At 26.4% G+C, this 23,707-nt stretch overlaps 3 protein-coding genes across 4 annotated transcripts; all 3 read left to right on the forward strand.

Annotated features, from left to right (window-relative positions):
• The first annotated feature begins 38 nt into the window (after nt 1-38).
• On the forward strand, nt 39-1,645 carry LOC145187829 (ciliary microtubule associated protein 1A-like). Its single transcript, XM_090067748.1, has 6 exons — nt 39-205; nt 459-569; nt 651-764; nt 863-973; nt 1,060-1,293; nt 1,412-1,645. The coding sequence occupies exons 1-6, from the start codon at nt 154-156 to the stop codon at nt 1,546-1,548; spliced, it is 759 nt and encodes a 252-aa protein (XP_089923874.1). The 5' UTR covers nt 39-153; the 3' UTR covers nt 1,549-1,645.
• Nucleotides 1,646-3,154: 1,509 nt separating this feature from the next.
• LOC145187343 (asparagine--tRNA ligase, cytoplasmic-like) lies at nt 3,155-13,707 on the forward strand. 2 transcript variants are annotated; one of them, XM_090067738.1, is made up of 18 exons: nt 3,162-3,307; nt 3,943-4,130; nt 5,874-6,124; nt 6,487-6,576; nt 6,705-6,783; nt 7,016-7,173; nt 7,388-7,474; nt 9,275-9,331; nt 9,617-9,657; nt 10,474-10,710; nt 10,892-10,961; nt 11,043-11,108; nt 11,988-12,016; nt 12,148-12,232; nt 12,768-12,815; nt 12,960-13,043; nt 13,137-13,199; nt 13,379-13,707. In XM_090067738.1, exons 2-18 carry the CDS (start codon nt 3,956-3,958, stop codon nt 13,577-13,579), a joined length of 1,821 nt encoding a protein of 606 aa, XP_089923864.1. In that variant the 5' UTR covers nt 3,162-3,307; nt 3,943-3,955; the 3' UTR covers nt 13,580-13,707. The 2 variants fall into 2 exon arrangements, with proteins under 2 accessions (XP_089923871.1, XP_089923864.1); XM_090067745.1 differs by lacking the exon at nt 3,943-4,130 and having other exon boundaries at nt 3,155-3,307.
• Nucleotides 13,708-16,711: 3,004 nt separating this feature from the next.
• LOC149893323 (uncharacterized) lies at nt 16,712-18,555 on the forward strand. The gene has a single exon (XM_090098291.1). It carries the CDS (start codon nt 17,063-17,065, stop codon nt 17,888-17,890), a length of 828 nt encoding a protein of 275 aa, XP_089954417.1. The 5' UTR covers nt 16,712-17,062; the 3' UTR covers nt 17,891-18,555.
• The last annotated feature ends 5,152 nt before the right edge of the window (nt 18,556-23,707 follow it).

The raw sequence follows: 23,707 nt of genomic DNA on the forward strand, positions 1-23,707 counted from the left end.
ATTAATGGTGGTTGCTATGGTTATTTTTAGCGTTTTTGTTTTCTTTTTCTTTTTTTGTCTTTTGTTTATATGACGCTATTTTTGAAAAACCCTTTTTTATTTGGATTTTAAAAATATGTTCTAACCAAAATTCATAAAAGGGACTTTTTTACGATGACCGTAGAAGTAGAAAACAAAGGACCAATAATAGCTGCTCGTGAAACAGGTATTGAAGGTTTTTGGTATTAACTTTTACTCTGAGTAATCGTTCGTAAAATAACAATTCGATAAAATGTTAGTTAATGTAAATTAATACATTTATTATCATTCTTACTATTAATAATATTAGAATTAGAATTCTTGTTTGCCATTACTTCTGCCCTCTAAAATTTCTTCAACTTTATAAAAGAACTTGTTTTTCTTTATACTATGCTGAGTTTTTCTTCAGTAATGACGTAAATGTTGTTTTTATCCATCAGGTCCCGGTCCAGGAAGATATGCTTTACCTTCAACTTGTGGGTATCATCATCATGATTTTACTAAAAAAATTAGCCCTGCTTACTCTTTTGGACATCGATTAGGAAACCCAAGTATATCAGAATAATGGTTTTTAAAATTTTTACGCCTGTTTGTTGCAAAAAACTTTTTTTAGAAATTTTTTTCTGTTTTAGTGTTTAAAAAAGAAAGCAGCCCTGGACCTGGTTATATGGTTCATCCTTCAATTACTAGATTCGGAAAAGATGGTACTCCGAAATATTCAATTTTAGGAAGGCAAAAAGATCCAAGTATACTTTCTTTTCTTGTTTAAATCAAGTACAATATAAAAAGTAAAAATGTTCTCCTTAAAAAGAAAAAAAATTTAACACGCAGTTTCAATTTATAGATACCTTTAAAACCCCATCACCAGGGGCTTATTCACCGGAAAACGTTCATCCACAAGGTGAAAGACATGCCCCTGCATATTCAATAGCAGCAAGAACAAGATATAGAAAACGTAATTTTAATAGTTTTAACACCATTCTTTTGATAATAGTTTGATATTCTCCAAAGTACTTGTATTTTTAAAAAAATACTTTGCAGGTGACACAACTCCAGCCCCTAACTCTTATACGTTACCAACGCTTCTTGGTTCAAAAATCCCTGATAAAGCAGCATCTGCTGCATTTTCGATGATTGGCAGATCAAAAACAGGAAGCTTTGCTGAAGATCTAGCTAAAACACCCGGTCCGGGACATTACAATACATTAGATGCTAACAAAATAAAAAAGAAAGCTCCTGCTTACTCTATTTTGGGAAGAAGTTACATGCCAGGAGGTAAAAAAAAATGTTAATTTTTTTTTTTTTTTTTTTTTTATCTAAAACAAAATATTATAACAAAAAATAACGTTGATTGATTTGCTAACTTACCTGTAATCAATACATTAATTTTTAGATTCAACACAGAAACCTGGGCCCGGTGCACATTGTCCTGAAAAAGTCACGGCAAACAAACGTCAAGCTCCTTCTTTTTCTCTCGGAATCCGTCACTCAGAATATATAACGCCACTTATTATAGATGTTGCCGATTAATGACATTGCTTTTTATATATATATTTTTTATTAAAATTTATTTATACAATATCTTAAAGGATACTTTTTTCTTAAGCAATCATAGTTTTCCTTTTTTTCTTTAACGTTTTTTTGATAGTTGCACATTTATCAAATTACTTGATCAAATTTCAATTACTATACCACTTCAGTGCATTATTTCTTGAATTCCATTCTTTAATTGCGTGTTTAAGAAATGATTTATGATAATTATTAAGTTGTCAGGAAAGTCTCGTCGGTTTTAATAGGTAAACTTTAATATTGAACAAGTTTAGTAATACTCACTCAAATTAGTCAAAATAAGAACAATTTGAATCAGCACTATTTTGCCAACGAGAAACAATTGATTCACTCCGTCAGTAAAAAAATTTGGTGCTCAGGATTCGACGAAGTTGACGAAGGCCGTTTTTGCCTGGTCTGGTAAGAATGGTAGTTTTCGAACGGTAATTTGTGAAACGTGTTGCCGAGAGTTATCATGTAGTAGGATCGGACCACGCCTGTTGACCAATGTTGTAGCTGCTGGCGTAATTTCGCTTACATTTCACTGATTTCAGCACAATAGGATTCTGCAGTGATGAGTATTGCACTGGCTGCAGACCACTATATTGTAACCATAGTCTTTTTTTGATGAGTTTTTGCCTTTGAGAAGTGCCTGGGGGCTCGTCCAACTACTGAGCCGAACGTCTCCGGTTATGTTACAGAATCCACTTTTTATCATACGTCACAATTTAAACCAAGAACGAGTTATTTTGGTTGTGCAGAAGCAATCAAAAACAAATCTCAAAACGCGAAAATTTTTGTCGATTTACAATTTAAATTTGATTTATAGATTACAAATGAAAATAACTTCGATTGCGTCGCCTTCTTTAATACTTCAGAATATTAACTTTAGTTAAGAAAATCAATATCTCTTCATTTCTTAAATTCTCCATTTTGTTTTTGTTTTTAAAAAGTACTTCAAAGTAGACGTGACCGAAGTATTATGTAAATGAATATTTACTTGAGTTAGCAAGCTTAAGTTTTATTCGGTTTCGTAAAAGTAAACCTGATATATTTTGGAGTGACAAGCATAATAGTTAAAAAAGGTTTAAACTGAGCACCGTTTCAAAAGCGAGTGTTACTAAAACTCAGTTTTATTAGTTTGAATGGGGTAATAGCAAAATCTTTTAAAAGTCACATCGTTCAAGGTTTTTGATTAATCACTGTCTGTTTGAGACTACTAAGAAGACGACGAGCACGTGGAAGAGTCTTATTGGTGTTCGTCGACTGCGTTTAATAATAGTGGAAAATTCAGTTAAAGAATTGTTCACTGTTTGTTGTCAATTTTTTTAACTATACTTTCTAAAACATGATCGTCAATTCCAAATTTCTTCCCAGTAAAGAAAGTAATAAAGGAAAAAAAGAAGCATAATAATAGCATAATTGAGACTCAACTCGATATCTTTTTCTTTTTATGAAACAAAAATGCAGAGTAATTTTGAATGTAAAAAATTATGGCATTCCATTCGTAACTTCAGAATTGCACTATGAGAACTTTTTATGATAGTTGAGCCTTTTATGTGGCTATAAATTATAATGAACTAACTAGTAATCGAGGTTTATGCGTGTGCGTATTGCATCATTACGGAACTTACGGCAAGAAGTACTTCGTAAACACGTTCGCCCTATAGTCAATGTTGTATATCCCCTTCGTTTAAAATGAGTGATATTTCAGAAGAAGTGAAAGACATATCGATCTCTGGTGAGTTTTTCAAAGATTTTATTTTTTTTTGACGGAGCTTCAAGGCTCCCAAACATTTGTTTATTTTAAATCTTAAAATAAAAAATCCAATCAAGCTTCGTTTAAAATTTTAACCATATACGATAAGAGTTGTGTTGTTAACATTTATTTTATTAAATATATAGTGCCATTAGATATGGTTTTATCCTTTCATTTAGTTGTCATGCTAAGATTGCTTCTTAAAGAGTTTTAGTTTTAAATAAGTCTTACTCTATATAATTAACCCTTTTTAGGAATAACCAACAACTTCATATCTAACCAATAACTCCTTGTCATATTATCATTTACTGCTGACAAATAAATTTGCTTATATTTGCATATTATCATTTACTGCTGACAAATAAATTTGCTGAAGATTACACACCTTTGCCAAGAGATGATATTGCTTAATGATCCATTAAACAAAGATGCTTAATCTTTTTAATTAAAACCAATGTTATTGGGAAATAATTTTACAAAGACTTTGTGCATTTTGTACAATTTAAAAGTTGATGGATTAGCATGTAGGCAAACAAATCTCTTTTTCCAAATCTGACTCCATATAAGTGCTTACTATCTAAAAAATCTAACTACCTAATGATCTCTTTTTCAATTAGATCGCTGTTGATTATGTGGTGTCATCTCCTTTCTTCTAAATTTGCTTGTGTAGTAAAAGTAACTTCCTTACAATATTTAAGAAGATCTTTGTCAATAGCTTGTGGATACCAAAATATCAGCTCTATCCCCAGCAGATTTTTTTTCAAAGAGCATAAGTTTATAGGGAGAACATTAAGCTCTTATAAAGGTTAGTTAAAAACACAATAGTTCTTATTTAAATGCACAGTTGATAAAACATGTCCAAGCTCTTTAAAAGTTATTAATCTCCCCCCAAATGTTCAATGCCAAAAATTATTGCATAACTTGCTTAAGCACTTCCAAATTTTAAAATAAAAGTATTTCCAACCATTTTAAGAGATATAAACATATTTTATGGTTTAGTAAAAATACCTAAAGAGGAGCAAATTGTGTCTTGATATTGAATACAGATGCTCTTTAACAGATGCTTATAATGTCTTTGCATCAAGTCCATGAAAGAAGTTACTCCTAAGCTTTTACTTATCTATAAATTTGTAAACATTTGGTATTTATTATTTGCAAGAAAAAAAACTTGTATTTATTCAGGTAATCTGAACAAAAATAGAACAGTGCTATTTTTATAAATGTTTACACATGCTATATATATTGCATGTGTTTGAAAAAATTCTACTTGACTTGTTTTTTTTTATTTGATTACTGGTAGAAAAACTAACTGTTTTATCCAGAAATTTTATAATTGCATATAACCACACCACTTGGTTAGTTTAAATAAAGCAGATTTGAAAATAAAGAATATTTGCCGTTAAATGTAAGCTTTCATTAATAATGAATATTGATTTAGTGAAACTGAGCTCTTTCTTGAAATAGTTTCATTTTTGTTAAATTTTTTCTACAAGCTATTCATGTTTTTTTTTTCTTATTTTTTCAGAATAAGAACTTATTTTTGAGAAATTGATCTAGTAAAAGAGTTTTTTAAAATTTTTTTTTATTAAGTTTCAATATTTAAAAAGAATACTCTATAACTTAAAAATACTTTTTCTATATATATATATATATATATATATATATATATATATATATATATATATATTTATTCTGTTAAAAAAATCTGTATAAAAACAGTAAAGAGGACTGCCACTGAGTTCAAGAGACAGGAAAATTTAACATCCAAGTACTTTTAAACTCATGAATGGAACAACAGAACAATTGAAATTTTTATTTTTAATCTTAAAAATGTAAAATAAAAGTGTTTTTTTTTTTAATTTCACATTTGAAATTTAAGTTCAAGTTAAAGAAATGAAAATTTATCAATTTAAACACTTAAAAAAAAACAATAAAAATAACTGCATTATAGGGGAAAATCATTTAAAAAAACTTACAAACACTCAGTATTTTGTAATGCAAGTTTTCTTCTTTAAAATATTAGGGACTTGCTTTTAGTGAGCTCCCCTAAGTTTTGTTTTCAAATCATTTATGGTTCAGCTGTTGGGCTTGCTATAACTTGTGTTGTGAACAGAAAATTTAGTGTTATTTTTGATAGTTGAAACTAAATTAGAATTCTTTCTTCATACTTTCTTAATCACAAGATTACGTTTGTATAGGAGTCAATAAAAATAAAAGTTATACTGTCAGGTTCATATTTTAGCCAACCCTAAATTATATTCCACTATTTTAATGTAAAATATAATATTCAATATGAAAAAATACAAATTTTTATAGAGCTGATTGATTTAATCAAGTTCAATTAAGAAATCAACTAACTTCTTTTAAAAGTAATTTCTTTTTAAAAAGTATTGCCCTGTTCTTGAGTTATAAAGCCTGACAGTTAAATTATTAAATATTTACCAACTCTCTCCTAACTTTGTTGTTTCAATTCTTAAATGCTTACAATTGTGGAAGTAAAAATAGAAATCAATTTTTTGTAGATAAAAAAAAAATCAATTTTTTGTAGATAAGCCAGCAATATATACATCTGAAAGTAATGGTAGTGATGAGAATGGTAATGGCACAGAGTCTGCACCTTTTAAAACAGTTCTTCAAGCTATGAGACATGCTGGTAAAGAGCCATTCCCGGTTATTATGGTTGATGCTAAGACTCCAGAAACAAGTGGTTTTGAAGTTATAGCAAAAGCCCAGTTAAAGAAAATGATAAAGCTTTTTTCACAAGAGCAAAGAAAAGCTGAAGATAGATTAAAGAGAGAGGTGACATTTTAAGACAAATTAAATGACATTTTGAAATTAAAACAAGTTAAAGTACTTTCATAAACATAATAAAAATTATCTTTTTAAAACCAAGTTAATCATTAATGACAAAAGTTTCCAAACTGTTGTTAATAGAATTTGCATAGCTTTTTTAAAAAAAACAACATTTTTTAGAGTTTTACTAATTCTATTTACAGCAGTTTTGAACCTTATGTCATTATTACAACTACTGTAGCATATGGACTTGTACATTTTGTTAGTCTTGTGTAAACTAGTATTTCTTATAAGTAATTGTACTCTTGTGAATTTTTTATTCTCATGTTTTTGTATTAAATGAGTAGAAATTTTATTTAACATTTTAGGCAGAGAAAGCAGCTCAACATGAAAAGAATTTAGAAGAAGCTAGAGGCATTGTTATTGTTGAAAATAAATCTCTGCCTGCAGCTAAACTGGTTTCTTTATTGATTTTTATTGTTTTTTATTGTTTTGTTACTTAACATTACTGGATGATTTTTTAGCTCAATTTTTTTTAATGGTAATTTGAATGATATTTTAATTATTCCTAATTTTTTATTTTTAGATAAAAATTAGAAACACTTTTGAGCACAGAGAACAAAGAGTTAAAATCTATGGCTGGGTTCATCGACTTCGCCAACAAGGTATTGTTTTAAACTTTAAACCATGGTTTTAATACTGAAAAATGTTGTTGACAATCCAGTTAGCATTTTCTTAATTATTTTTTTTCAGAAATTTTGCAAGGCATACCCAATATATATAGTAATAATTACAATGAGTTTTTTTTTATCCTTGAGGAAATCCTCATCTTAAGTATTGTTTGAGAAAAAGCTTTTTTTATTCAGTTTGTTTTATTCAGTTTGTTTTTTTTTTAAGGGAAAAATCTGATGTTTATTGTACTTCGAGATGGAACAGGCTTTCTTCAATGTGTATTAAATGATGAATTATGTCAAACATACAATGCTGTCAGATTAAGCACTGAGTCATCAGTACTGTTGTATGGAACAATACAAGAGCTTCCTGAAGGCAAATCTGTTAGTGGTTTTGGTTAAATTGGAAACTGCTTAACATACTTTTAGATGTTTAAAAAAAATTATCAAGCACATTTTGTTTATATTAATATTAATAGTATTATAACAATATTATTACAATACTGTTATAATACTATTATGATAGTATTATAATGTTATTATGATATTAAGACGGAGCTCTAACTGAGAATAATATTAAAATGGAGTTTTTATTTAGGCACCTGGTGGCCATGAACTGGTAGTTGACTTTTGGGAGGTTGTTGGATTTTCTCCTGCAGGTGGCGTTGAAAATGTAGTAACTGAGGTATTTTATTTTACTAGAAATTAATTAGAAATATAAATTAGTCCTTTGGTTTTTCAAATCAAGTTGATAACCTTTTTCATAACAAAAACTAGTTTTAGTTACAAACCTTAAGAGAATGTAAATTTTTATTATTGTTGTTATTATTATTATTATTATTGTTGTTGTTATTATTATTATTGTTGTTATTATTATTATTATTGTTGTTATTATTATTGTTGTTATTATTATTAGTAGTAGTAGTAGTAGTAGTAGTAGTAGTAGTAGTAGTAGTAGTAGTAGTAGTAGTTGTAGTTGTAGTTGTAGTTGTAGTAGTAGTAGTTGTAGTTGTAGTTGTAGTATCATTATTATTTATATTATTATTATTAATATTATTATTATTATTATTATTATTATTATTATTATTATTATTATTATTATTATTATTATTATTATTATTATTATTATTATTATTATTATTATTATTATTATTATTATTATTAGTATTATTAGTATTATTATTATTATTATTATTATTATTATTATTATTATTATTATTATTATTATTATTATTATTATTATTAGTATTATTAGTATTATTATTATTATTATTATTATTATTATTATTAGTATTATTATTATTATTATTATTATTATAAATGTTATTATTATTATTATTATTATTATTATTATTATTATTATTATTATTATTATTATTATTATTATTATTATTATTATTATTATTATTATTATTATTATTGTTATTATTATTATTATTATTATTATTATTATTATTATTATTATTATTATTATTATTATTATAAGTATTATTATTTTTATTATTGTTTCTTCAGTCTTTCATTTCTATTTTCTTGTAGTTTCTGTCTTAAAAACTTCTTTTTTTAATACAACTAAATTCTGTAACAGTTTCAGTTCTTGTAATTCAACTAGTTGTAGTAATTTCATTTCTTTCAAGTTTTATTAAGGAAGGTTTTTAAATTGGGTAGGTGTTTTAATTCATCTAATGTACACCTTAAATGCAATCACTCCATTTACTCCAGATAGAGATATTTATTTAGATGATTTTTAATTCAATTTAATTCATTTTTAAAAGAAAAAATATTAAAATTTCAAAAGGAAAATTCTTTACAATCAATAGATTTTTTTTTGTAAAAAATAAAATTTTTGTCACAAGTTGTTTTGTTTTTTTGTTAGAACTACCAGTTATGCATTGAATGGTTAATTACAAATGCACAATTATTTTAAACTTAATGTTTATACTTTAGCATATTTTAGCATAATTCAACTATTTTATACTTTCCCAAGTTTTTCAAGAGGATTATTTCTACAACCTTAATGAAAAACTTAAAAGAAAATTTACTAAACTAAATGTTTGTAATGTTTATCTTGCAAAAATATTCATTTATATCTTTTATATCTTTAATGGTTTGATCCTTCTCATCATAATTCTTTGTGGTGTGTGCGTGCTATCATATGTCAATCAAAATTTCGACTAAGAGTTTGGAACTAAATTTAAAAATTTGATTGAAATGTTGAAATAAAATCCTCATATCACTTAATTTCTGTCTATACTTTATTATGTGTTGCTTCTGCATTTATGCTTAAAATGTTCGTCATTGGTTTGATTCACATTGATTAGAAAAAAAGTTAAAAATGAAGTATTTTTATTTTTGTAATGAGAAACTAATATGAAATACTTTCTTAATGTTATTTCTAGTGATCTAGCGATATTTAAAAGTTTATAATTTATTTTTTTTTGGTAATTTTTTGATGATTTATTGTAACACTCAAAATATTTTTTAGCAATCCAATATTGACACACAGCTAGATAACAGACATCTTGCTCTGCGTGGTGAACATGTGAGTGATTTATGAAAAATGGATGTAGTAAAAACAAAACTCTTCAGTCTCTGATCTCTGGGTTAAGTTGAAGAAACAAATTCAATTTTTTAAAAGCAACATATTTTGTTTACCTAGCTCAACAAAAAGATCTTTTAATTAAAAGAAATATAATTTATAATTTTGACCTTAAATTTTTTACAGAAAGTCAAGTAACTAAGATTTGCATATGTAGCATTATAATCTAAATATATTCTGATTTAAAAAATCTTCTACAGCTTAACTTGTCGTTACTTTTCATATTAGTTGTCAAAGATTTTGAGGATCAGATCTACTATTACCCATTGGTAAGAAAGTACTACAAATATGAAACAGTTTTTGTTATGTATAGGTTAACTCTTGTTATGATTATAGCTTGATAATTTTTTTAAACATCTAAAAGAATATTAAGTAGTTTCCATTTCAAGTTTTAGACTTTTATATAATTTAAAACAAACCTGAGATATGTGAGTCCATTCATTTTGAGTGTTGCTTTGAATTTTGGTACTTGAGTGGTGTTTATCTATTGGTTTTTTATTTGAGTTAATATTGCTAAATAGTCAAAAGTTAGCCAACTAAAAAATGTATTTCCTATTATTTATTATTATCATTATTATAATTTTTATTATCATTATAATAATAATTATTATTATTATTATTATTATTATTATTATTATTATTATTATTATTATTATTATTATTATTACTCTATTATTATTATTATTATTATTATTATTATTATTATTATTATTATTATTATTATTATTATTATTATTATTATTGTTGTTATTATTTTTATTATTTTTATTATTATTATTTATTTTGTTATTGTTATTATTATTATTATTTATATTATTATTATTATTATTATTATTATTATTATTATTATTATTATTATTATTATTATTATTTATATTGTTATTGTTATTATTATTATTATTTATATTATTATTATTATTATTACTATTATTACTATTATAATTATAATTATTTTGATCAAGAAGATTATTTTTTAAAAGTGTAACTTTTTAATGCTTTTGATAAGTAATAAAAATTAAACAGTTTCATGTTTAATACATTTTTTTGCTCTAAACCCATAAATGCTTTTTATCTTTACTATTTAGCTTTCGTGAGCATTATTTTGCAAAAGGTTATACTGAAATAACACCTCCTACTTTGGTGCAAACTCAGTGTGAGGGTGGAAGTACTTTGTTCAAGTTTGATTATTTTGGAGAACCTGCATATTTAACACAATCTTCCCAGCTATACCTAGAAACTGCTATTCCAGCAGTTGGTGATGTGTTTTGTATTGCCCAATCATATAGGGCAGAACAGTCAAGAACACGAAGACATTTAGCTGAGTAAGTCTAACTTAGCTTATAATGAAAAGAATGCTTACTATCTGTTCTGGAAATGTAAAAAATATTTTCTGTATTGACTGCTACTTCTGAATTTAAAGTATGCAAAAAAAAAAAAATTATGTAATTTAATAAGTTAAAAGCCATTATAATTAATTTTAATTTACTTATAATTTAATTATAGATATACTCATATAGAGGGAGAGTGTCCTTTTATTGACTTTGAAGAGTTGCTCAATCGAGTAGAAGATTTGGTATATTTTTATTTTTTTATTTTTTTATTTTTACATTAGCTTTTACAGTTTTAGTTAGACACCCTGTAATATTTTTTTTAGGTTTGTGATGTTGTTGATAGGTTTTTGAAGACAAAAGAAGGAGTTCTACTTTCTGAATTAAATCCAGTAAACTTGTTTATTTGCTTTTTTTGCTTTTTTTCATTTTGTAAAATTTATAGGAAGTAAACCAAAAAATTATTCTCATAGTTCATTTTAAGTAAAATGACATTTAAAGATTCACAAAATATCAAGCTTAATTTAATGTAAAAAATATAAGTCTGTAGATTAGTTCACTCCATGGTCTATAAAGGTTTGAATTCTTCAAAAGTTTATACTTGCTCCTTACCTATTTGGAGTTTTTATTTTACAAGAAAAAACTCTCAGATGTGTATGGTTCTGGAATATTAGGTGGCTTCAACTCTAAGTTTAAAGTTGATGATATCTTCAGTGGTTGAGTTTATTGAAATAATGATAGTTTTTTATGTTCTTTATTAACAATAATAAACTCTTTCTTAAACACATGTAAACTTGCTGTTTCTACAATGTGTTAGTGAAAACTAATTGAGCTTATAGTTCATATTTGCAAATTGTTTAACAGGAAAAAAAAACTTATTTTTATTATATCTGTCATGTAAAAACTTATTTTTATTTTATGTCATGTAAAAATTTATTTTTATTTTTTCTGTCATGTAAAAATTTATTTTTATTAAAATTGTTTTTCCAGGAAGTGAATAAGTATCCATATTCACAGTTTTAGAGATTTTCTTTAAACAATATCTTAAATATTGATTTTGTCAGTTAAATTTTACTCTAAACTTGACTCCTTTTTATGATTTTAAATTGTCTTGATTGACCAACAAAGTAAATGAAAGGGTTCAACTTAATTGATTTAAGGCCAGTTGTTTATTATGAACCTTCTTTATATATTTAAAAATAATTTAATGTTAAAGTGATTTACTTTAGCTTGAAAAATTTTTAAACAGTACTTAATTATTTTCTTTTCAGGATTTCAAACCTCCAAAGCGTCCATTCAAGTAAGAAAAAAATTTTCTTAGCCATAAAACTTAGTAGCAAAATGGTTTATTTAAAAAGTCCAAGTAAATTTTACCTTTTAAAACTACTTTCAAGCTTGTTTATTATATTCTTGTTTATCATTTTTATTTAGGCGCATGAAGTATAGTGAGGCTATTGACTGGCTAAAGGCAGATGGGTACAAAAAAGATGATGGGTCATTCTATGAATTTGGAGAGGTAATGAAGAAGATATTTAAAGATTATTAATAAATTTATCTAAAAAAATTTTTCCATATAATGAAATTAATTGATTTCAAAACACTAACACTTGTAATTTGCTGTTTATTTTGTGTTGCATAAGTATATTAATTCATATATATATATATATATATATATATATATATATATATATATATATATATATATATATATATATATATATATATATATATATATATATATATATATATATATATATATATATATGGTTTATAAGTATTTTATTTGATGATAGGATTTAGATCAAAAAGGTAATAAAGTGCCTAAGAGAGAATATAATTTATAAGATTTTTGTCATTTAAAAGACATTTGAGAATAATCCACTTTATATTACTTTATTATCACTTCCATCTTCCTAATGAAAATAAATTTTATATAGATAGTAACATCCAGTCATTTAACACTGTTATTATTTATGTAAACTCTAATTGCATTTCTTTGTGTATTTTAATTGAACTTTTATCTATACATTTTAAAACGAACATTCTATTAGGATATTCCTGAGATGCCAGAGAGAAGAATGACTGATAGTATTGGTGAAGTATGTCACCTTTTCTGAGCTATTTCCTTTAATTGTTTCTTTTGCAAGTTTTTTACTTAAAGTTGTTTATTTTTTATAGAATATTTGATTTAAAGTTGTTGGTTTGTAAAATATATGACTTAGTTGATCAATTTGTTTGTATAGCCTATTCTTTTGACACATTTTCCTGCTGATGTGAAGGCTTTTTACATGCAGAAAGATCCAAATGATAGAAGAGTTTGTGAAGCAGTAAGGCAATTTTTGTTTGTTTTAAAAATAAACTTTAGTCATTTTACATTTTTTAGTTAAAACGAACGAACAATAAATTTGTACAATTTGTAGGTTGACTTATTGATGCCAGGAGTAGGTGAAATCCTCGGTGGTTCCATGAGAATGGATAATTACGTAAGTTGTTCTGAGTTTTTGCTGCCATGTTTGTTTTTTAATTTGTCTTTTGAATTTTTTTGATTTATTCACTAATAGTTGAAATAACGAAAAAATTATAAGTTCATTGTATTTTGAAATATTTCTTTGATAATTTTAAAAATAAATTAAATCTTTTAATTTGTGTATTTTTTTTTAAGGATGAACTAATGGAAGCTTTCAAGAAGAACGAATTAGACCCCACCCCTTATTATTGGTATACTGACCAAAGAAAGTTTGGGACCAGTTCACATGGTGGCTATGGACTTGGTTTAGATCGTTTCATTACTTGGTTAGCAAATAGAAACCATATTAGGGATGTTTGTTTCTATCCAAGGTTCATAGGACGATGTACACCTTAAATGCAATCATTCTATTTACTCCAGATAGAGATATTTATTTAGGTGATTTTTAATTAAAACCTTTTGTGGGTGGTAACCTTGCATTGTAATAATTTCGTAATTTACTTGAAAAGTAAATTACTCGTTAATCTTGGAGTATTTGTTTTATTCGTTCGGGCTAAATTTTGTTTTAAAAAACTCTAACAGTTTTAAGGGGTTAATCATAAACAATCAAAACTCGCGAATAAAAAACATTGAATTCTAAGTTATCAAGATTTTATAGATCTTGCCCTGATCCCTTAATTTAATCTTTTCTGGATTGCGTTTTACCCCGCTGTACTAATCCCATCTTATTAATATAAAATGAAAAGTAAAAAATGTTTTCTAATAAATCTTTGAGACGCATGCGCATAATTGTTTTTCTACTAAATCACGCGAACATATTTTTCGAAAATAAACTTTGTTTGAATTTAAACGTCACACCGTAAGCTTTTGCTGTTTTATACGCATTGAGACTATTTTAAAAAACTTTTTTTTATAAAATTCGATTTAACTCTAAAAGACTGATATAGAAATTTCTACTCATTTGTTATTAACGGAAAAACGGAACGCCGATACTTATTTCTAAATTAAATATTGAATTGCGAACGTGGAAGTTGATAATTTGGGTTTTTTTTTTCTATTGTTAAATGTCATAAATTCAAGGCGTTTTAGGAATGAATGCTTATTTTTCTTTATAAGTTTCAGTCCTTCCGTAATTAGGCTTGTCAAAGCATGAAAGAAGTAAGCATCCTTATAAAAGGTTACTTTTATTTCTTTACGGAACATACCAGTGTGACCAGTGTTCTCATTAAATGTAATCCTACCTCTCAGAAACCATAAATGTATTCTGACTTCATTTTGTGGTCAAAATGGTAGTTTTCAATTAAACTCTATCACGAGAACTTTATTTCGAAGTATAAAAGTTTTGGTGTGTGACTTTATTATGTAAATAAAAAATTTTGAAAACGTTTTATTTACTTTTCTCTATATGTGAGCTCTTACAGGTAAAAATAAAGCCATTTTTTTAAATTTTTTTTATTTTTTTTTTAAATACCACCAATCTGCAAAAAAAAAATCAAAAAATTCTATGAATTTATTCCTTTTTTTAGGTTTTTTATATGTATTACTAGCCTTTTTTTTTTAGTTTTTTTTACATGCATTACTAGCTTTAACTCAAAAATTAATCATACCTTAAAATTATATATGAAAAAAGTAAAAAAAAAAAAAAAAAAAGTAACAAAAGGTATGAAGAAGAAAACTTAAAGAGGTCGACAAAAAAGATTAAATATTAGTTAGGCTGCATGTAAAAAATTGGTCCTAGGACAAATTAAATATTCCAGTTTATTAGTTTATAGGGTGAAGAAGTGTACGGTCTTTTTTCTTGGTCTTACACTTGACTTCTGTTGAATTGAATCAAAGTTGTGTTGACAACAGTATTTCAGACCGGGCAAGTCGAATCCTCAAAAGAGATTTCGTTTTAGTAAACGAAGTTCCATTCTAAATACTATTGGTTCCTACTTTATAAACATTTTTGTTTTCTTAGTAACCGAAAAAGTTTGAGAATGAAGTAACATTGATCTACAATTGAGTATTTCACCTTAATGCTGAAGTATATAGTTTAGTCAAGAGTTTGGGTGGCGTTAACACTTCTCCAGTTAAGCTATAGTGACTTTATTAGAGCCGTAAGAGACTCAATTTGACACATTAAAACCATGCCGCTTTGGGAAGATTTTATTATATGTCCGATGCATTCTGTGCAAATAGAGACATTACAATCGAATAATTCTTCGTTTGTTTTTTTTTGAAGAAAGGTATTAGTAAGTATAGTCAAAACCTCTACATAAGGAGATAGCACTGACGAATTTTCTTTTTGAGTCGTTAATTGCAGTTCAAATGGAGTAATTCCAATCAACACTCAACTGTTTTTACAAATGGGAAATCAAAATCAACCTACAAGAGTTTCAAAAGACGCTTATTGTGACATCAAGATGAACACTATTGGTATCTATGTTGCAAAAAAATGTTTGAATATATTCAACAAATACTGCAAACGAACCATTAAAAAAACGCATGACTAAATACTGGTCATCTCTATTATTTAGTGCATATTTTTTTTAAACTGTAGAACCTATGTAAGTAAGAGATATTTTGTGTATATTTTTTTGAACTGTAGGAATTTCTACAGTTCAAAAAAATATACACAAAATATCTCTTACTTACTTTGTGGCAATATTTAACTATACCTGAGAAAAGTTTCTTCCTCCCACTTTTTCTCTTTTCCTATTCCCATTTTCCAAACCTACTATTTCCAAGTGAGAAATTAGAAAATTTAAGCTCAATTGAACTAAAATGGGATCTAAGTAAATAAAAATTTGAAAAAAAAAAAAAATCTTTTACAAAATATTTAGAACATCTTTTACAGAAGGTGTAAATTATAAAAAAAAAAAAGAATTGTCAACACTTTGTCTTAAACAATATTGTATGTTTGATAAAGATTACCAATTTATAGTGACATCATCATGACTGATAGGAACTAAAGAGGAGAAGGCTGAAAAACATTTAAAAAACATGCATTTCGATTTCCCAAAAAACAAACTTATGTTTTAGAGACCATCCATTATTTTGACAAATTTATCCATCACCTTCAAACAATCCAAGAGTTCAAAAATATTTCTCCGAAGCCATTTTTTAAAAATTTATATCTGGAGTTTCAAATGGATAAATTTTATTAAAGACTATAAAGTTGATGAACTGTTTTATTAAGTAAACAAATTCCACGATTGTTGTCTTAAGTTATTAATATTCAAGTGATTCTAACGATCACATAACTTCTTTCATAAATAGTTGCTTATAATTTTTTTAGAAAAAAAATCTTTTTCAAGCAGTTAATGTTTTTATTGTCTCGTCCAATCATAAAACTGAATTTTTATTCTATGGGAGACTTTTGTTGTTCATTTCTTTTTATTTCTTTTAATCCTGTATTTGGTTTCTTGAATTAACATTTGACCAATATATCGTATAAAGAATTTTACAGCTGTTCCGCCTATCTTCGTTTTTTTTTTAATATAAATATTAATAATGATAACTTGTGTGTTGGAAATTTCTGTCTTTTTTCTTTTGATTGGTTTTAAATAGAGTACTTAATTTTTGTTTTTTAACAAACTTCTATCATAAAGAAAATCAATATAACTAAAACGTTTTCATGGTGAAATCATGTACATAAAACAATAAAAAAAAAAAAAAAAGAAAGAAATATAGCTATGAATAATAATAATAAAAATAAAAGTTAACTGATAAAGTTGTAAATAATAAACAAATGAACCCGCTTTGGTTTACTGGGGTTCGACGGTTGTGATCAACATTTTCACAGTTAAAGGAACATTTTAAAGACAAGTTCAAAGTTTAACAACGTGTTTTTTAGGCATATTTTTAGCTATAATATTACCACGCTGACCGCCTCTGATGGAGCATGCTAAGAGGCGCCGGAATGCTATTCGTGTTTCTACGCAAAAGGACGTGATTCTTTTAATGCTGCTTGGCAAATCAAAAGTAGGAAAGACATCTCTTGTGAATCGTTGGCTAAAAGATAGTTTTACGGATGCCTACACACCGACCGTAGAAAATTTTCATTTGAAATCTTATAATCATCAAAATCAATTTATCAACCTTGGTATAATAGATTTAACTGGTTCTTGGGATTTTCCGGCCATGCAAAATTTGTATTTGTCAAAAGCCGATAGTGTTATGTTTGTTTATGAAATAGGGAACGAGAGCTCCGTGAAAGAAATGAAACTTTTGTATGAGCGATTCTTAAAGGTAAAGACAAACGATCGCGAGGTCATTGTTTCTGTTGTCGGTACAAAGTATGACAACACTTTAGAAGACGGAGGTTCTAACTTTTCAAATAACGAATCAGACGGAAAAAAATACACTTACCTTTTTCATCGATTGTCAGACGCAAAATTAAGTCAAAGCCATCGTAATATCGCATATACTCCTTCTGTTGCCGATACAGACGCTGACACAGCAACATTAAAAAAATATAGTTTAACCGGTGATCCATTCACAGATAGCTTGATGACATTTCTCTCAGACATCGGCGGGAAATGCGCTCACGTAGTTACTTCATCCAAACTAAACATTAACGTTCACGCTGCGTTTGAAAACGCTTTAAATGGTTTAGTTGAAAGTCTACCACCGAGTTCTCAAGATATGCAAATCCTTGTTAAAAAACTCTCTAAATCCAAATATAAAAGATTTGCTTCTTGGTGTTGTTGCTTACGGCTCTAGATATTTATAGCATAAGTTTTATTACTAAGTAGACTTGGTCTAACAATATACAACCGTTTTTTGCAAAAGCGATTTATCATACTCTATGTGAATCATATTATTTGGCATTGAAGACATGACTAAAAATCATTAGATAATCGTTTCCGTTAATTTAAAAGATTTGAATATTTACTGAAAAACATAAAATCTTCTTTTGTACAAATTAAAAAATCAAAAAAATATTTAAAAGGATTTGAAAAAAAAATGTTCTCGTCAATTAATTACCCAACTGCGCTTAAGAAGGATTGGGAACTAGATTGCCGATGCCTCATGTCATATGCCTGTTTTTAGATACAAAAAATAGAATTAAGATAAACGTTATTACAAGTGTTATGAATAAATGATTTATGTTATATGCTGGGATACGCAAAATAAAAAATCAAAAAGTAGTTTATTTTGCATGTAATATCATCGGAATATCAACTGATACTTTCACAATAACAAAACAAATGAAAAACGTTTTTTTTTTTTAGCTTTTAATGGTTGTGTGGTTTCAATCCGTGGTAAAACTGAGGTTGTTTCTTTTGATTCGTTGATTGTTATATATATAACTTTATATCAAAAATATAAACCTTATTGTTCAATATTTTTATAAGAAAAATGTAACTTCTAAACGTTAAACAAAAGTTGAAAGATTTTTTTTTTTAGTTTAAAATTTTTTAGGAGATTTTTGGTGCTGCTGTTAATTCTGGTTATCTACAAACTACAAAAGCATTTGGTGCATCTTGTTCAGTGAGATAATTACCGCGTACTGCCTAAAAGTCGTCTACCAGAGTAGTCATACTCTCTCCTCTGTACATTTTCTGAAAGAATCTCGCTGGATGAAACAAACACGATCTGTGATAAGGTTGATCAGTTTCTTCCAACTTTTTTATAAAAAAGGCTGAAAATTTTGTTTTAACTTTGTTTGGTTGAAAATTGAAATGGCAACTATTTTTTTAGAGTATTTCAAAAAGTAGCTTTTTTTTTTTTTAATCCTAGCTTAAAAAAGTTTTCATAACATCCACAAACTTTCGTTTTAAAATAAAAACATTTAAGTTTTAATAAAAGTTTAGTTTTTGATTTAAATTTTTTATAATAAAAACGCTATCAAAATGGCTTTTCAAAGTTTTTTAAAAAAAAGCACTTCACGTTACATCACCTAATGTTACAATTCTCAAAGTTTCACGATGATTTTACAAATACCAATAAAAAAATCACAAAAAATATTTTCTTAATGATGAAAAGGATCCCCACAATATTTTCAGTCTGGCCCCAACAAGCTGATTTGCCACTGCCAGTCTCCCTTTAAATTATTTCATCAAAAGAATAAACCTATTTTTACAAAATCGTAAAGAACAACGAAACTTTTTCTCAAGCCCATTTTTTTAAGCCAATACACATTATTATAATAACTATTATAAACTCAAGACCTGTAAACTGGGTATTTATATGTGGGAAAGTTTTATTCAATACAACTTTTATTCATATTTTTATTCATATTTTATTATTACTAATAAAAATTATTACTATTATTTTTGTTATTTATATTATTAAAGTTATCATTATTATATTATTACTATTATTATTATTATTTTTTTATTATTATTATTATTATTACTAATATTGTTATTATTATTATTAATATTTATTATTATTATTATTATTATTATTATTATTATTATTATTATTATTATTATTATTATTATTATTATTATTATTAGTATTATTAGTATTATTAGTATTATTATTATTATTATTATTAGTATTATTATTATTATTATTATTAATATTTATTATTATTATTATTATTATTATTATTGTTATTATTATTATTATTATTATTGTTATTATTATTATTATTATTATTATTAGTATTATTATTATTATTATTATTATTATTATTATATTATTACTATTATTATTATTATTTTATTATTATTATTATTATTATTATTATTATTATTATTATTATTATTATTATTATTATTAGTATTATTATTATTATTATTATTATTATTATTATTATTATTATTATTATTAGTATTATTATTATTATTATTATTATTATTATTATTATTATTATTAGTATTATTATTATTATTATTATTATTATTATTATTAGTATTATTATTATTATTATTATTATTAGTATTATTATTATTATTATTATTATTATTATTATTATTATTATTATTATTATTATTATTATTAGTATTATTAGTATTATTAGTATTATTATTATTATTATTATTAGTATTATTATTATTATTATTATTAATATTTATTATTATTATTATTATTATTATTATTGTTATTATTATTATTATTATTATTGTTATTATTATTATTATTATTATTATTATTATTATTATTATTATTATTATTATTATTATTATTATATTATTACTATTATTATTATTATTTTATTATTATTATTATTATTATTATTATTATTATTATTATTATTATTATTATTATTATTAGTATTATTATTATTATTATTATTATTATTATTATTATTATTATTATTATTATTATTATTATTATTATTATTATTATTATTATTAGTATTATTAGTATTATTAGTATTATTAGTATTATTATTATTATTATTATTAACAACAAAATTCATTTTAGTATAAATAATGATAAAGGTACATGCAATGCTCATATACCTGTTAATTGTTCTTTAATACTATAATATACTTTTGTTGATAGTAACGACTAAGAATTTGATTTTTTCTTATTTCAGTTAATAAAGCAAGTGAAAACATCCGAGGATAGTAATTATTTCTATAATTAACGAATTTGAAATAAGTAGAAGTGATTTGGTAATACAATGAGATCATTTTTGGATCTGAAGAATCTGAAATAGTAGCTCCGTGTATCAAATGAGCCAATTTCTAATACTAATTGTGTTAAGTCTTGATGGCTAAGCAGAGGAAGGGAAAAATATATATATATATATATATATATGTATATATATATATATATATATATATATATATATATATATATATATATATATATATATATATACAGTATTGGTCAAAACATTTGCAACCAACATCGAACAATGCTAAAAAGTGATCCTAATTTTACATGTCTTAAATACGAAACGAACTATACTACCACAGCAAACGGTTCAGGAGTCTGGAGTCATAGCATGCCATGACATGAGCAATCAGCTGACAGGTGACGGCACACAGGCAGAATTTTGTTGACAAGTGCCATTTTTCAGCGGACAAAACAAGTGCAACTTTTTTGGTTTGTTTCATTTTCTTAAGTCTGGTCCGTGTCAACGTCACGGAAGTTTTTTAATAATTAAAGGAAGTATACAGAAGTTTCCAGAAGCATGCAGAAGCTTCCAGAAGTTTTCAGAAGAAGCATCTGAAAGCATCCAGTAGTATCCAGAAATATCCAGAAACATTCAGAAGCATCCAGACGCATCCAGAAGCTTCCAGAAGCATCGAAAAGAAGCATCTAGAATCTTCCAGAACAGGTTCACACAGGTTCATTTTACTATATAAGAGACATGTAAATTGAAATGTAATTCAGTCAGTATATGGAAGACAATCAGTCAGTATTATCAAGACAGTTTATCGAAGTGAGTTTTATCAAAGTGTTTTATCGAAGAACATCAATACAAGAAGTGAAATACAACAAGTGTTTCATTACATCATTACAGTCCACATCCAACCAAGACGTTGTGTTCCACAGAGCATTATTGTATCATCACAAGGTAAATGTAGCACGGTAAGCCTTGAGAAGCGTGATTATTTATTTTTATTATTTTTATGACTTCAAGTGCAAAAATGGCTTCCGACAGTCTTGGAATGGAACTAAGAAAGAAAATTATTGGCGATTACGTAAGTGGAATGTCACAAAAAAGTATTTGTGATAAATATTGCGTGAAAAAATGGACCGTATCAAAACTATGTTCAAAATATCGTTCTACGGGGAAGTTGGCAGCAGATAACAAAGGTGGAAGACCACGTTCCACCACTTCTAGAGAGGATTCTAAGATCGTCAGATCCGTCAAGAAGGATCCCTGGATATCATCAGTCGAGATACAAAAGCAATTAGAGCTGCCTGTATCGGACCGAACAATCAGACGACGTGCTGTTGAAACCGGATTGTTTTCTCGACGTCCTGCAAAGAAACCGCTGATTTCACTAAAAAAACAGAAGAAAAGACTCCTGTATGCTACATCTCATACTGACTAGAATGTGCAGAAATGGCGAACTGTCCTGTTCAGTGATGAATCGAAGTTCAACATCATTGGGAGCGATGGCATTTGCCGTGTACGTCGACCGGCCGGAAAACACCTCAATTTACGTTACTGCCATAAGACCGTGAAGCATGGTGGAGGCAATGTAATGGTCTGGGGGTGTTTTTCTGCTAACGGTCTAGGTCCAATACATCGAAACGATGGATATAATAATGGACCGTTTCATGTATAAAAATATCCTGAAAGATGTTATGTTACCTCATGCTGAATGGAATATGCCAATAAAATGGGTTTTTCAGTAAAACAACGATCCGAAACACACTGCGAAAGTAGTCAAGCAGTGGTTTCAAGATAACCACCTATCGGTGATGTAATGTCTGCCTCAATCTCCGGATCTCAACCCTATCGAGAACCTGTGGGAAATCGTCAACCGCAGAATTAATCGTGAAGGTGTTCGTTATAAGGATCAACTGTTTGAACAAATCCAAAAGGCCTGGGCAGCGATTCCACAAAGTTTCATTGATCACCTGATCGAATCTATGCCTCGAAGATGCAAGGCTGTGATCGACAACAAAGGATTCGCCACGAAACATTGATAGCGAAATACAGCTTGGTCAACATTTTGTCGAGTTGCACTTGTTTTGTCCAGAAGGAAATCAACTTTTTTTAATACTTTTGATTAATTTATTAATTTTCGTGTACAAATAATGAACTTTGTGATGAATAAAACTTGAAGAATTTTGTCTCTAAACAGTTACATAGTTATTTCTCTAAATTGAAAAAATGCAGCACTTTTATATAAAGAAACTAAATTAGCATTATTTGGTTGCAAATGTTTTGTCCAATACTGTATATATATATAGCAATCAAAGTCGCGGGGAACGCCTAAATTTGATAAATGTAAATATAATCGTTAATTGCATATCACATAATAAAATAAACATTGAGAAAAACTGTCACGAGAATTTTATAGGTCAGAATTTGATTAGTTTTATAAACTTGGATTATTTGCAAAAACTGAAGAAAATCTAAAGAAAAGGATTTTTTTAATATGCGAAGCACACAAATGAGATGTTTCATTAAGATTAACACTGAGTTATAACATTGAAAATTCATTCACTCATTAAGAGAAATAGTGTTATAACTGCAAGCTATTTTATTAACCAATTATTGAGCAATTTTTGAAAATTTTATTATGTAAAGTTAACTGGAGTAGATATGTTATAGAGATGAGCGGAATGCAGTAGTAAAATCACACAAAGATCTAAGTCTTTTACCTTTTTTTAGATATAGCAGGTCCGGGTGATAAAATGAAACAGTCAAGCTCAAAAAGAAGACATTTTTTAAAGTTTTTTTAGTGCTTGTCGTGGATTAGTTCACTTGGTAAGATATATATTTTTTAAGTTGTGATATTGATGTGTGGCTAGCAAAACGTTTGTAAAAGAAAAAAACGTCACCTATCGTCAACCATTTTAACATTTTTTTTCTATTTAAAAAAGTTACATATACACGAAAAACACATGGTAAAAAAGTCTTGAAAAAAAAAAAGATTTTTTTTTATCACT

Source organism: Hydra viridissima, unplaced genomic scaffold (assembly GCF_058129835.1).
Source record: "Hydra viridissima isolate aposymbiotic clone 2 unplaced genomic scaffold, HvirCarnegie_v1 scaffold_1, whole genome shotgun sequence".
Taxonomy (NCBI): Eukaryota; Metazoa; Cnidaria; class Hydrozoa; order Anthoathecata; family Hydridae; genus Hydra; species Hydra viridissima.